This window comes from Eublepharis macularius, chromosome 9, assembly GCF_028583425.1.
Source record: "Eublepharis macularius isolate TG4126 chromosome 9, MPM_Emac_v1.0, whole genome shotgun sequence".
Lineage (NCBI taxonomy): Eukaryota > Metazoa > Chordata > Lepidosauria > Squamata > Eublepharidae > Eublepharis > Eublepharis macularius.
In genome coordinates, this window is record NC_072798.1 from 101,219,485 (window position 1) to 101,233,621 (window position 14,137).

General features: G+C 43.1%; 1 protein-coding gene across 4 annotated transcripts in view; it reads left to right on the forward strand.

Moving 5' to 3' along the window:
* Positions 1 to 14,137, forward strand: part of CD36 (CD36 molecule) — a 63,152-nt gene that overhangs the window by 22,479 nt on the left and 26,536 nt on the right. For all 4 annotated transcript variants that reach the window (XM_054988458.1, XM_054988455.1, XM_054988457.1 and 1 more), the window contains one exon: positions 10,682 to 10,842. In XM_054988458.1, coding sequence (XP_054844433.1) covers positions 10,682 to 10,842 — 161 coding nt within the window. The remainder of the gene's footprint in view (positions 1 to 10,681; positions 10,843 to 14,137) is intronic.

Below are 14,137 nucleotides of genomic sequence, written 5' to 3' on the forward strand. Positions count from 1 at the left end.
AAATGCAGTCACCAGGCTTATCAGTAGCAGTTCTGTGGTCAGCTCAAAGGTGCTGTATAAATAAGGCCCTTGCAACCTTGACTTTGTATACATGCAAATCAAATTAAATGCTAACCTCATCCACTTGGTTAAAACACATCTAATCTGGATCTGGAAGAGGCCATTAATTCAGTCAAGCCTGTCATCTTGCAGTGGGTGTGTCTTTCTGATAAAGCAGCCTTGACTTCTCAGGATGGAAGGCCTTCATTTTTTTAAAAAAGGTTGTGAATGTTCAAATTCACAGGTTGGAGAAACAATGGCAAAGGCATATGACCATGTTGTCTTTGTCATTGTTGAAAGAGTAAATGTCATCTGGGAAGAGCGGAGGAAACCATGAGGTTTATCAAGGGCAATCCTCAGTAATGGCCAACAAGGGTCCTTGGAAGCCAGTGGGAGGCCTTCCATTGCTGAATGTCTTTGGTCGTAGCGGGGAATCAGGCGCAGATTCTAACTGATTTCATAGATCAGTGGGATGTTGGATTCTTCCGATCTCCCAGCATGGAAAGATTGCTGCAAATGCAGGGGAGGGGGGATGGCGACGGAAGCACAGTTGATTTCCCTTCTTCCGCCCACCACAGGGCCAGGCAGAGAGATGGCAAGCCTACCCAATTTGTCAGCTTGGACTGCAGTTGAAGCTGAAGGATTTTGATGAGGAGGAAGACGAATTATTCTTTTATCTTCTCAAGCTGACAACTTGGGGAGGGGGAAAGAAGTAACCTCCCCTGAAAAGGGTTCCCAGGTTCCTATCCCCTCCTGGTGGAAGAGGGGCTGGGACTTACCTACTCTTTGCTCTTCGCGTGCGCACACTCCCAAAGAGATGTGCTGATGTCACATCCAGGAAGTGACATCATCATGCTGATCATGAGCATGCTCCTGTGCTTTGCGTGGGTTTAATTCTGTCCATTTGGGTGGGAGTGGGGGATCCCCTTTCCCCAGGGGGGAACTGGCAACCCTAGTTGTGGGGAGTTGCTTTGGCACTTGAAAGGTGTAAGGGAAAACAAGATTTCATGATGCTGCTGTGCCACAGGCCCAGTCAGGATTGGGCCCTTGTGGCAATTTTAAAATTGCTATATTCTCCTCTAAAGTGGTATTGGTAGCTATGGGTTAGACCTGTGGCTGTTCTAATGTATAGTTTGGCTCTGAGACATCCTTATTCCAGAGGGCCCAGGACCAGTGCTGGAATGTTAATATACCACCAAGTTGATGAGCTGTACATTCAGATAATATAAAAATGCAGATTTTGAGGCCAGAGAGTTAGCTTCCAATTTGAGAACCTTCCCTTCATTGCTGTAATTAGAGTGTTTCTGAAGACTTAAAAAAAAACGATCGGGTGTTCTTTAAGCTTCACAAAGGTCATTCTTTCTGTATTAGCTTCTTTTCTCCAAGTGAACTGGAAGTGTGATCCTGTATCCAGTTCTGAACTTGGCAACCATGAAGACTGATAAACCTAAGAAAAGGGGCCAGGTACAGATGGGGGTATTCTTCTGCATACCAGGGTGTCCCCCCCTCCAGGTTTACAAACAAACAAAAGTAAACTTCTCCAAATTGAGGAGGGATTAAATCCCCCAAAACAGATCTCAGAAGCTAAGCAGAGTCGACCTTGGTCAGTAATTCAACGGGAGACTTCCAACAAAAGCCAGGGTTGCAGAGGCAGGCAATGGCAAACCATCTCTGTTAATCTCTTGCCATGAAAATCCCACCAGGGGTCACCATAAGTCAGGTATGACTTGAGGGCACTCTCCACCAATCTATACGTGTAAGATCCTCCTGTGCTCCGTATTTAAGGCAATTCCATTTATAGGTATTCAAACATCCACCCTTCCTTTTGCAAACAGTCAATTTTTCTGTAAGATGTTCGTTAGCCCATCTGTGCCTTTTCAGTGCGTTCTTTCACTGTATTTGTACTTAACAGTATAATCAGCTTTTTGCCCATGTGCCTCATTGAGTTCTACCTAACACCATCTTTGCTGCATTGATGCTCTACCTAGTCGCCAGTTGTTTACATAGGCACTACATGGGGCTAATTTTTTTAATCCATAATATAGCAGAAAGCTTTTTAATGCACCACCAGCTCAAGAAATTGCCCTTATGGTTGTCAACCTCTAGGTGGTTCATTCTGATTTAAAGACACAGGGGGATGGCCCAAACTTACCGCAGGGTCATTTCCCCTGTGGTCACTGCCATGTTTGCCCACTTAGCACTGATCTTAGGAATATAGCGCATCCAACTACTGGTCTTCCCCTGCTCTCCAAACATTTTTCAACGTGTGCCACTCATAATGTGGTTTATCTCATCCAATGCACATGCACTTTATTATATGTAGGTAGCACCTCACGCCCAGTCTGACTGAGGGTCCAGGAACATATCTCTAAAATCAGAACCCAGAATCAAGAAGCACCCCTATCTCAGCATTTTCAAAATTATCATAGGAACAAAAAGGAACTGAAATTCACAGTTTTAGAGGTCGTTAAAAATCCGGGCTATGCAAATAGATTTTTATTGCAGGCTGAGGCACGTTGGATATTTAGACTCAATACATTGACACCCACTGGACTTAATAATGAATTGGACTATTCTGTATTTTTGTAAACCTCGTTTTATTGATTTTAACAACATCCCCACTAGGTAGTTTAGTGAAGGATTTCACAAATGAATTTTTTCATCCACAAGAATTTAATTATGAATTTTATGGTGAAATAATAATGTCTTAGATTAATTAATTGTATTTATTCTATTTATTGTAATTACTATATTTATTGAAAGGATTATTGTTGTATAGAGGGGACAAATTCTGAGCAGAATAATAGCTGGTTCTTGATAATTGGAAGCTGCGGGATGTCTCTTTAAACAGTGATTGGGTGGTTCATTTGAATACCATATATGCAAGTGTAGGAGATTATTGATTACTCGTCCCATTGTATCACTGCCTTATGCAAGTTGGAAGCCTAACCTGTGGAAATAAGATGTTTATGTAAGTATGGATTCTGACTGAATGTTTTCCATGATATTTTTGGATGGCAGCTTATTTCGTTACGGTTTGTTATAGAATTAACAGCCTGAAGAAGAAACCATATTTGAAACGAGTGAAAGGATAAAGAGACCGGTGTAGCTTGTTGCCGTTGCTATTGACCTCAGTGAACACGGTTGCTGCAATTTTCGGCGAACTGTGTTGTTGCTGCTACCACCAACAATTTGTGGACATCAGCAATTGTGAACTTACCCCACACTAGCGGGAGATAATATTGGACATTGGTTCCTACTTTGGAATTTTTCATCAGCCAATCATTTGGGCTTCATTGGTTATGTAGGTTCAGGACTTTGTGACATATATATAAATACACTGATGAATTACACTGTATGAATGTCAAGTGTTTGTGACGTCCTTGAGCCTGTGTGCTCCCTTAGCTTTGTAACCTCTAGGTGGGGCCTGGAGATCTCCCAGAATTACAACTGATCTCCAGACTTCATCTAGAGGAATTGTCAGGTTTGAAGGGTGGACTCTATGGCATTAGACCCCACTGAGATCCCTCCCTTCTCCAAACCCCATCCTTCCAAGGCTCCATCCCTAGATCTCTAGGAATTCCCCAACCTAGAGTTAGTAACTGTACTTATGATAGGCATAAGAATTGGGAAGTTACAAATGTGTTCCAGCTTTCATCAATGAAACACTGGAGGCTATGCTTTATCCACTATCGCTTCCTAAAATGGGAAGGTAGTATTCTCATCTAACAAGAAAGAATTTTGTTTTAAAACTTAAAAAAGGGAAGCTTGCTTTCTCCCAACATCCAGGATCTTGCTCTGTTTTGTGGGATTCTTCCTTGTTCTTAGGATATGAATGATAAAAGTGGATTTTCGTTGAACAAGCGTGCCACAGCAAAGCCAGAAGCTGGTGACAAATCTCGGGCAGGAGCACCATGTCTGTGAGAAACGGTATCCTCCATTCTACTGATGTGCTATGAGGAACAATCACTAATTATTTGTACTACTGGATCCTAAACCAACTCTTTTAAGTTGGGAATTTGACCAGAGTATTCTCTCATGTCTAGCTTCCCCACATCATGGCTTCACATGACCACATACCCACACTGATATTGCAAGAGGAACAGCTTTTCTATAGGGATAAGGCCAATGCTATAAATTACAGCAAAAAAGATGTTCAGTATTCCACAGAACTTGAGTGCAAGGGCCAGAAGCATAGCCTCAAAGACCTCTCATTGGTGGTAGCCAGACCTACTGACTTGGCTACCACCAATCAGAGGACACAGTGAGGTTCAGGGCAAGGTGCGGAGTGTGAGAGAATGAACATATAAGAAATACTCTAATAATTTATTTACTTCATTTATACCCCACCTTTTCTCTTATATGGGGACCCAGAGTGGCTTACAACATTACTCCTTCCCTTTTCACTCTCATAAAACCCTGTGAGGTAAATAAGGCTAGGAGTGTGTGACTGGCCCAAGGCCGCCCTGCATGCTACCATGGCAGAGAGGAGAGCTGAATCTGCTTCTCCCAGATGCTAGCCAGATGCCCTAGACTGTTCATCACTGTGGCTCTCTTGGAGCCGTTTTCAGTTTGATTTGGAAAATCCCTCAATCTCTGCCCATTGTGGGGGGCAGGGCCTGTTCTTAGCAGCGAAAATGTGGTCATGTGATTATAGGAGGAGGAGCCAGCCATGATTGGTCCGTGCAATAAGTAAACTTGATAGTGTGTGCTGTTGATTCTGAAGCCTACAGTGCCAAAGATAATCGATAGGGCTTCCAGGCAGCTATCTGGACCATTGGGGAGAGGGGACAGGCGCACCAGCATCATTTCAATGTGGTGGCGAGGGGCAGAAGCTGGGAGCAGGGGATCCCCCACTCCACTGGAGGAATGGGATCCCTATCGAGTAACTCCTTGAATGGAAATCCAGCAAGTTCTATGTGGAACAGACAGAGGAACTTGAATGTGCAGACAGAAGGCAAGAAGCCAGTCGCTTGAGCCACTTTGAAAGTGTGTCCACGCACAGTAGGTCAAAAGCAAGTATGCTAAGGGCCAGGGAGAAAACTTGGCCGGCACAAGGGGGAGTTAGCATTGTTGCAGCAAGACAGAGCCAACCCCCAAGTACATATATTGACACTTGCCATCTGGATCAAGTTAACCTTGGATGAGCAGCAAATGTTTTTAAAAAATGGTTTCTAGACAGTTGGCACTGGAGGCTGTTGTATAATGTAGTCTCTTCCAAACATTTGCATGTTTGTGGGGAAGCCCTTTTACTTTCTCCTCTTCTCCAAAGGAAACCCTCTGCTTGCTAGTTTTCATGACAAACGCGAAGGGATTGCTGCTGGAAATACCTTCAAGAGCTTATGAGTGACTAATGCTTCCTCCCCCCCCCCTTTCATACTGGCTTCATGCAAAGCGCACAGTTCTTTCTGCGATACAGAATTGATTTTCTGTTTGTCCATACAGTATCCCTGCCCTCTTGAGGATTGTGTAATATTTAAAGGCTGCAGGTTATAACTGCTGGGTCACGGCATTCCTTTCAAGAAAGCAAGCTAGCCTCAGCAAATTCTGCTTCTGCCAGATTTCTGCTTTTGCACAGAGAGCCCCATGCAAAGTACTGACTGGACAACTTTAATAAACTCACATGACAAAGATTTTAAAATTAGATTGCTTGCTATCTTTCATGTTGAACTGGCTGTTTCTATATTACTGATTTCCTTCTCCCTTCCTTAAAGGGATTACCCCCCCCTTCCTACTCCAACTCCTCTGGGAATAGTGCGCTCTCTTTGAGCTGCAGTGATCCATGCGCTTCAGGACTTGAGGCATTTGCAGACGAGGTTCTAATAACCTTGAGGGGCAAAGACAAAGCATGCCACAAAACGCTGGCAGGAAGAAAAACTTTACGAGCAAATGGATCCTAATAACTATGTTTTATTTTCAAATGCTAACTTTGCAAAATATTGAATGGACATAATTCAGCCATATTTCTGTGGGCATAACTTAAACTTGGCTCAGTCAATGATGATTCTCCTGTACCAAAGGCACTGCACACAGTTTGGCTTCCCACAGGGATCGTGGCCCTGCACTGGCACGATGATGTCACTTCCAGGAACTGATGTCATTGCGTAGGGCTGAGGAGTTCGTGCACACTTTGTAGTGGGCAGATTTGGGCTCAGATCAGCCCACAGTGAAGCACGGGTGCACTCTCAGGGTGGCGCGAAAATGTTAGTGACCTCAGCATGCTGGCCCTAGGAGCGTGCCTGGGAGGCCAGTTCCTGACCTTTCCCCTCACCAGCCAGGTAAATGGTGGCAGGGGTTGAAAGGTGGGAGTGGGGGATCAGGATCCCTAAAGCAAAACCCTTGCAGCGATTGTTAGTTGTGTTGGAGCAAAGTGTTCATGTTGAAGGTGTAGTCAGGGCAGTAATTCCCAGTGCTTATACATGCAAAAAGATGAGAGGACTTCTAGGAGAAGCCTTGGAACAGTGACCTTACTTGAGAACATGGTGTTCTGGGAACTTTGGTTTTAATTCTCTGGCTTTGATCTGTATGTTCTTCTTGGATTGCAAGGGAATTGAATCCAAGAGAAACAAGATGTGTATGCAGAATATTGCATTTATTCAGACCACATTCTTAAATAAATGCTGAGAGGAAATAATTAAGAGCCTTCACAGCCTCCCTTATGGTGGAACCAGAGTTTTTAGTCATGGCTACTTTCTGGAGTAGAGAGTGCCCTCAAGTCATAGCTGACTTTTGGCAACCCCTGGTGGCCTTTTCATGGCAAGAGACTAACAGAGGTGGTTTGCCTTTGCCTGCCTCTGCAACCCTGGTCTTCATTGGAGATGTCCCATCCGATTACTAACCAAGGCCGACCATGCTTAGCTTCTGAGATCTGAAACAGAGTAATTGGCCATCACCAAGGAGCTCGAAATGGGCTACGACAATAGCTAGCAAGCTTGTCAGGTGTGTGTGTGTGTGTGGGGGGGGTGTTTCACCCCCCTCTGGCAGTTTGGCACCTTGGTCAGTTTTCACAAGACCTCAGAAGATGGAAAAGGATTCCTAGCACCCTGAATGGGCGCTGAGACTGTATGTCTGAATATACTTTCTGTATCTGCATGACAAAAAAGGAGAAGTTTCAATATATTTCCTGGTTTAATAGCAGATTTTGTATTTATTCTGTCTTTATTATCGTTTTTATTACTGTACTATATTTATTGTGCATTTATTGGATATTTAGCATATTGTATTTACTGTCAGACTGTATAAACATTAGCACAGTTAGGTTAAGATGATGGTGAAGAAATGATAATTTTGAAGCACTTGAGCACTTTATATTTAACAATACAATCATATATACTTTTGTAATTTATTTGTATTTCTCTAGATAGGTTCCTCAGTGGGGTTCTCCCTCTGGTTGTAGTTAGCTTCTGAGATCTGACAAGATAAGGCACACCCGGGCTATCCAGGTCAGGGCTGCCTACTTTCCAGTATGGTCTAAATTATACAGACATCTGCCTACTTGAACTGATCTACATGAAACCTTGTGGCTCTAAGCTGGCTAGTTTAAACAATTCATTCTTGGAAGGCACTGGCTCTTTTTTTAAAAGTAGGACCCACTTTTTTAAAGTAGTACCCACTTCTGAATTTATTCAGCACTGAGACCCAGTTCCACAGGCTACTTGCAATGTAGGTTTGGGATTCACGGGGATAGGTTACATTCGTTGCCTCTCACATTGCTGTGACTTAGTTACCAACCACTGGGTGAGGCCGAAAGTTCTGAGATTACAACAGATTTCCAGACCACAGAGATCAGTTCCCCTGGAGAAAATGGCAGTTTCAGAGGGTGGCCTGGATGGCATCACTCCCCAGATCTCCTGAGATTTCCCAAGCTGAAGTTCACAACCCTAAGTTAGGGACAAACAAGGGCTGTTTTCACACTGTCTATAAATCGCACGAGACTGACAGAAGGCTGCCGGCTTTCTCCCGCAATTTTTGACGCCATCTGTTTACAAAACGCCACAAACAGTGATTTGTGGCATTTTGTAATCGGATGGTGTTAAAAATCGCGTGAAGAAGCCGGCAGCCTTCCGTGAGTCTCGCGGGATTTATAGACAGTGTGAAAACGGCCAAGGGGATGCAGAGCCAAGAAGGGGTGTGGCACGTCCAGTCTCTCTCCTTCCTTCCCACAACTGGGAAAAACGGGGCCCAGAGTCTTCTTTCCCAGATCAAGGGGTTCAGTTTCACAACCCATCTGGAAGAGAGCTCTCAGCTCTGACCTATTTGGGGGTCACAAGCTGGTGCTTGAGAAGCGACAGCCTGCTAAGACTCTTTTTACGCAAGACATCTTACAGGGGCACACTCAAGTGCCTTACTTTCTGTGTGGTCTTATATTCAAGTGTACTCTCTCTCTCTAGCAGGGCATATGTATCCACAATGGGAGAACTATAAGGACCTACCCGTTGAATCTCAATAACTTCACTGCAAGAGTCCAAGACTTCATGAGTTAAAGATTTATTGAAGATCCCCAGTTCATTATCCCAAAACATTCATTGTTAGGAATAAAAACTGTTTCTCAATACCCAACATATATAGACAGTTAAGCACAGCCCCATTCCCCCCTCCCTTCCCTCTTCTATCTATAATGAATATGGAAAGGAATTTAGCTACACTAGAGATATCTTGTAATGCAAGTTATGTATCTATGGTAACGGTTCTGTTCTTCATGAAAGTTCAACATAGTTTCTCTGCCTGCTTGCAGAGAAGAAATAGCGTCAGCTAACAGGAACTTGTACAAACAAGATTTTACACAGCATGTCAATGAATATCAAACCCCAACATTAAGCTCGGCAGAAGCATGTCAGGGGCTGACCATGAAGCTTGGCTTATGGCAGGGGCCATGACCCTGACAAGAACAAATGTAAGATCTTTCACTTGAGCGTCCCTGTACAAGTTGTCTTGTGTAGAGGGACTCTAAGAGTCTGGTTACTGTAAGTACTGCTGAAAAAGTAGTTTAGTCCACTTGTACCCCAGTGAGAGCTGTGGAGCATTCTCTAGTGTTCTGGGTTTATTGAATGTTTTCTCTTGCAGTTCAACCTACTTCTTGTTGTTTATTCTCTCTCTGCTGTGTATCAGTATGTGTTAGTGCTTGTGCTCGGAAGGCTTCTCTCTTGCATTAATGGCCTGCAGTTGGTTATTGTCTTTTTGCAAATATCCTGTTGCAGTAAATTCTTTGAACTACGAAAACTCTCTCAATAGCAATATTCAAAAGTTGGTGGAAACAGCATCCGTCTAATTACTAACGCAGTTCGTTTGATGACTGAAACAACTCGTACATTGTTCTAACTGCCCTTGAGAAAGCTGATGCGTATGCGAAACAAACCAAGCTAGCAGTCTGTTGGGCAAGCTGGGACCGTGGCTTCCCTGCAGAGACGTGTGGGCTGGACTATACAAAGATTATGCCACTGTGCTTATTAATGAGTGAATTCAACCTCCTTGCAAAACGGGAGAACAATGTAACAGTACAATAAGGAGTTTTTGTTGCAATATACACGGACAACTATCTCAGTTGTAATGGACGTATTGCAACTTATAAATGAATTGTAACTGTAATTATTGTGTGCTATATTCTGGTAACGTATTGATTGTATAAGTATTAGTGATTAACTTTATTCGGGTAATGTTGTATTGCTTGTACAATAAAGTATTAATTGTATTAGTGATTAACTTTGAATAGTATGTACTTGAAGCACTGAGCACTTTAGACACTTTAGAATATACTTTTGAATATTGCTATTGAGAGAGCTTTCGTTTAATTATCAGTTGAGCTTGATAAGCCCCTGTGTTGAGCGTAAATTCTTTGAAAATAAATTCCAAAGCATGAATTAGCTGTGCCAGTTCTTCGACACTTTGTTTTGTTAGCTTGTGAGGGTCCGAGCTATCCTTATTAAACTTTCAAGAACTGAACCTACTCTCAGTGGGCCTGCTCGTTACCTAGATGGGTCTCCTTGTGAGTTGAGGGAATTAACAAACAAGGAGAAGCTGCAAGAGGTCTAGAGCCATAGAGTTTCCAGTGATTTCTAAAGCTACTGCCATCACTTCCAGGTATTCCCCAAAAGTGAAGTTATTAAGCATGCAGCACTGCCCCCCCCCAACCTTGTCCCTGCCTCCAACTCTCCCACCGGTTGCCAGGCTTGACTTGGTAACTATATCTCTCACCAGTAGCATTGTTTGGAAAATATCTATGAAGGTTAAATTAGTTAGAAATTTCACTGTAGATATTGTCATATTTCTAAGTGGGAGAGAAGAGGAGAATGGTGAAAGACCAGGGTGGCATACTGGTAGGAGTAGAAATGCCAATGTTCTAGTCTCTGATAACAAGGTGACCTTGGGCTAGCCTTCCCCCTTCCCCCGAAAAGCTCTTTTTAAAGGAGAAATGGCAGAAAGGAGACTCCTTGGAAGAAGGGCCGAATCAACATGTGACGGGAAGAATGTGAGAAATCTGCTTGAAGCTACAGTTGGGCTTTCAAACTGTTTGAGATGGGCCCAGATGTCCCAGACACACTTGGGCTCTGCTAGAAGTTTCATGCTGCTGCTAGCTTCATTTTAATGATACATAAGATTGGGAAAACATCATTTTACAGGATGCTACTTTTTTCCTTCTTTACAGGAAGTAGTAATTGAAAATGGTACAATTGCATATGAAAACTGGATTGTGCCAGGCAGTCCTGTCTACAGACAGTTTTGGATCTTTGATGTGCAAAACCCATCAGCAGTGCTGGAGAATGGGTCACGCCCCATTCTGAAGCAGAAAGGCCCTTACACATACAGGTAGGCATGTTCTTGTGGATTGTGGGGAAGGGGGGGGATTCAAGTTCTAAACTGTTTTTGTTCCTGCCATTGGTCTCGATCCAGGATTTGGTGAAAACTTAGCAATCAGTTGTGCATTTTTTAAAAAAATGTTAATTTGCTGATAATTCCTATTCTATAAGATACCAGCTAGGCAGAATGTTCTTGAAGAGTCAGTCAATCTTTATTACGGTCATAGACCACACATTAATAACGTACGACCTACAGTCAGAGTAAATCATATTATTTACAAATCTATTCACTAAGATTTCAGGGTACCGATTCTAAAATATTTAAAACCTTAAAACCTGAGTACCTAAGACCAAATTGTTAAATATTTAAATCCTTAACATTATAAAATATTTAAATATTTCCCCCTGTAAAATACTTCCTAATCCGTATGGCTTGCACAGCAAAATTTGCCACCTTTAATGTAATTTCATGGTCCTTATCGGCCAAAAGCTTATCTAGATAGAATCTATCATTTCTACCTGGGAACTGATTACAAATTGGGGTTATGAAGATTGCCCTAATATTTTGATAAAGCTCACACTCGAAGAGTACATGTCCCCTAGTTTCTATCTTTCCAGCCCTGCATATACATACTCTTTTCTCGAGTGGTTGTTTTGCATATCTACCCTCCGTGACCGCTGATGGTAACGTGTCCATTCTAAGGAGGGTAACTGCTCTTCTATAATCTGCTTTCTTGAAGAGTTTGGCATCCTAGAAAGCAGAGGGTGGAATTGATTTGGAAGGCTCGCCTTCAGAATACATTTGGCAGATGGGACTTGAGTGAAGACGTGATGTGTTTCTGTTTATCTGATCTCATTGCATACAAATTGATTTTGATATTTAGGATGTCTGAACACATACATTGAAGGTGACAGACTAGGCTGGACTATATTGTCTTTTAATACAATAAAAAACAGATCAAATCTAGAGTGGCTTTAAGGGCCAAGCTCCAAGTGACGAATGACACTTGAACAGCAAGTGAACAGACTCATGTGTATTCCTCCCTGTTCAGTTGCCCTCCACTTGCCCTCCACTTGATCACTATGTGAAGTGGAGGGAAAGTGGAGGGCAAGTGAACAGGCAGGAATACACGTGAGTCTGTTCACTTGCTGTTCAAGTGTCATTCATCACTTGTAGCTGGGCCCTAAATTCTACCTTTTGTCCCTACTCATGGAAATTCACTGAATAGGGGTATACTTCTACTGCTTTCATTTACAGAATCAATTAAAAAAACACATAACCACTCTTTCTCCACATGACTAATCATTGTTCAAGAACTGATACAGTATCCCTCAGTTTGTACAGGAGCACTGTGGAAAGAAAAAAAAATCCATAAATTCTTAAGTCCATCGGCCAGTTATGAATACAAGGTATGAAGATGCCATTGGATGGCTGATCTCTGGGGAACAAGTTCTCTTCCACTGAATAGCCTTCTCAAAAAAACCCTGCAAGAAATCAAAGTGTGGTTTTTTTCAGACTTTTACCATTGTGTGGCCTGAAAACTCTATCATAAAATCTAGAAGATTAGTGAAAAGGGGCAGCAACCAATTTTGTGGGAGCAACAGCATAGGATAGCTATTGCATTCATGTCCTCCTTATGGGTTTACTGGAAATATCCAATTCCTTGCTGTGTGAAGCTTCTGGTCTTCTAGGGTAGTAGTAACAACAACAACAACAACATTCAATTTATATACCACCCTTCAGGACAACTTAATGCCCACTCAGAGCAGTTTACAATGCATGTTGCTGTTGTTGTTATTCCCACAACAAAACACCCTGTGAGGTGGACAAGGCTGAGAGAGCTCCTAGAAGCTGTGACTGACCCAAAGTCACCCAGCTGGCTTCAAGTGGAGGAGTGGGGAATCAAACCCGGTTCTCCAGATTAGAGTCCCACGCTCTTAACCACTACACCAAACTGGTGTATTTTAAACATACTTGAAAGATGAATGCAGTTTCTACATACCCTTCCAGAAACAAGTTGTGTAAAACAAGCGAACAACAAACTTTTTTAAAAAGAGCCAGACAGAGAGTCTCTCTACACAAGACATCTGAGAGTCTCTCTCCATGAGATGGCTTTGCATGTGTTTGTCAAGTGTAGGGAGGCGCAATATCAGCCAGAAAACATGGTTTAAAAAGACAGAGCTGGCGGAGAGGATCCTTAGAGGATCTGTGAATTTCATCTTTGCCTCCCCAAAGGTTCTGTCAATTTCACCTCTCCAGTCTAAAACTGTGTGGGAAATTAGCTAGATCTGACTTCCAGAGCCTGGAGAGGTTATAATGGGCTGAAGTTTCCCTCCTGGCATTTCACAGCCCCTTCACAAAGCTCCAGCGTATAGCAAAGTCTTTGCCCTGCCGCTGGCTCTGTCTTTTTAAACTACCCTTCCCAGCTAACGTTGTGTCTCCTGACTAGACATGGGCAGAAACAGAAAAAAAACCATGAACATGGTGTTCGTTGTTCATTGCCATCCATGAACAATGAAAAATGAACACTGATGAACATGATCCTGTCATGAACATGTTCATTGTTCGTTGTTCGAGGGGGCCAGCAGGCTCTCCTTCAGCCATCAAGATCCCTATTGTACCACTCCCAGAAACCCTACCTGAGCAGGCAGCAGGAAATGTACCAATAATAAATAATAGCTTGGCCCCAGAGCCTGGCAGCAGCCCTGGAACCTGAAGAGGTAGATCCCTATTCCACCACACAAAGAAAATTCAAGCTCCAATGCACTCTCCCTGTCTCTCTAACAGCAGCTGTCTCTCCCTGAAAGCCAGAGCTGGGAGCCCCCCTCCCCCCTTGGTCTTTTCCTCTTGTAACAAATTTGGAGCTCCAGTCCACACTTGAAAGGAAGACCTGCCTATCAAGCTAAATTGGGCTTAGATTGGGGTTTCCAGGGCAACAGCAGGAGTTCAGACAGAGTTCAGACAATCCCTGCCTGAGTTGCCATGGGAATTGATTGCAGGTGCCAGACTGTCTGGCTTGCTGAACAGCAACAAACAAAGCTTGCAATGACCACCTGTTTGTTTAGAATGGGGTCTGACGAACAGCTTGTTCGTGAACTGCAGATTGGGCTGTTCATGGCTTTTTTCCATTTGTATTGCTGTTCGTGCCCATCTTTACTCCTGACACGTGTTCTTCACGTGTGAGATGTCTCGTGTAGAGAGACTCTTACACAAGTAGGATTAAATGAAAGACCTTACACTTGTTCTCTCATTGTGAATACATGGGCACTGCTAGAAAGAAAGAGTACACTTGAATATAAGGCCA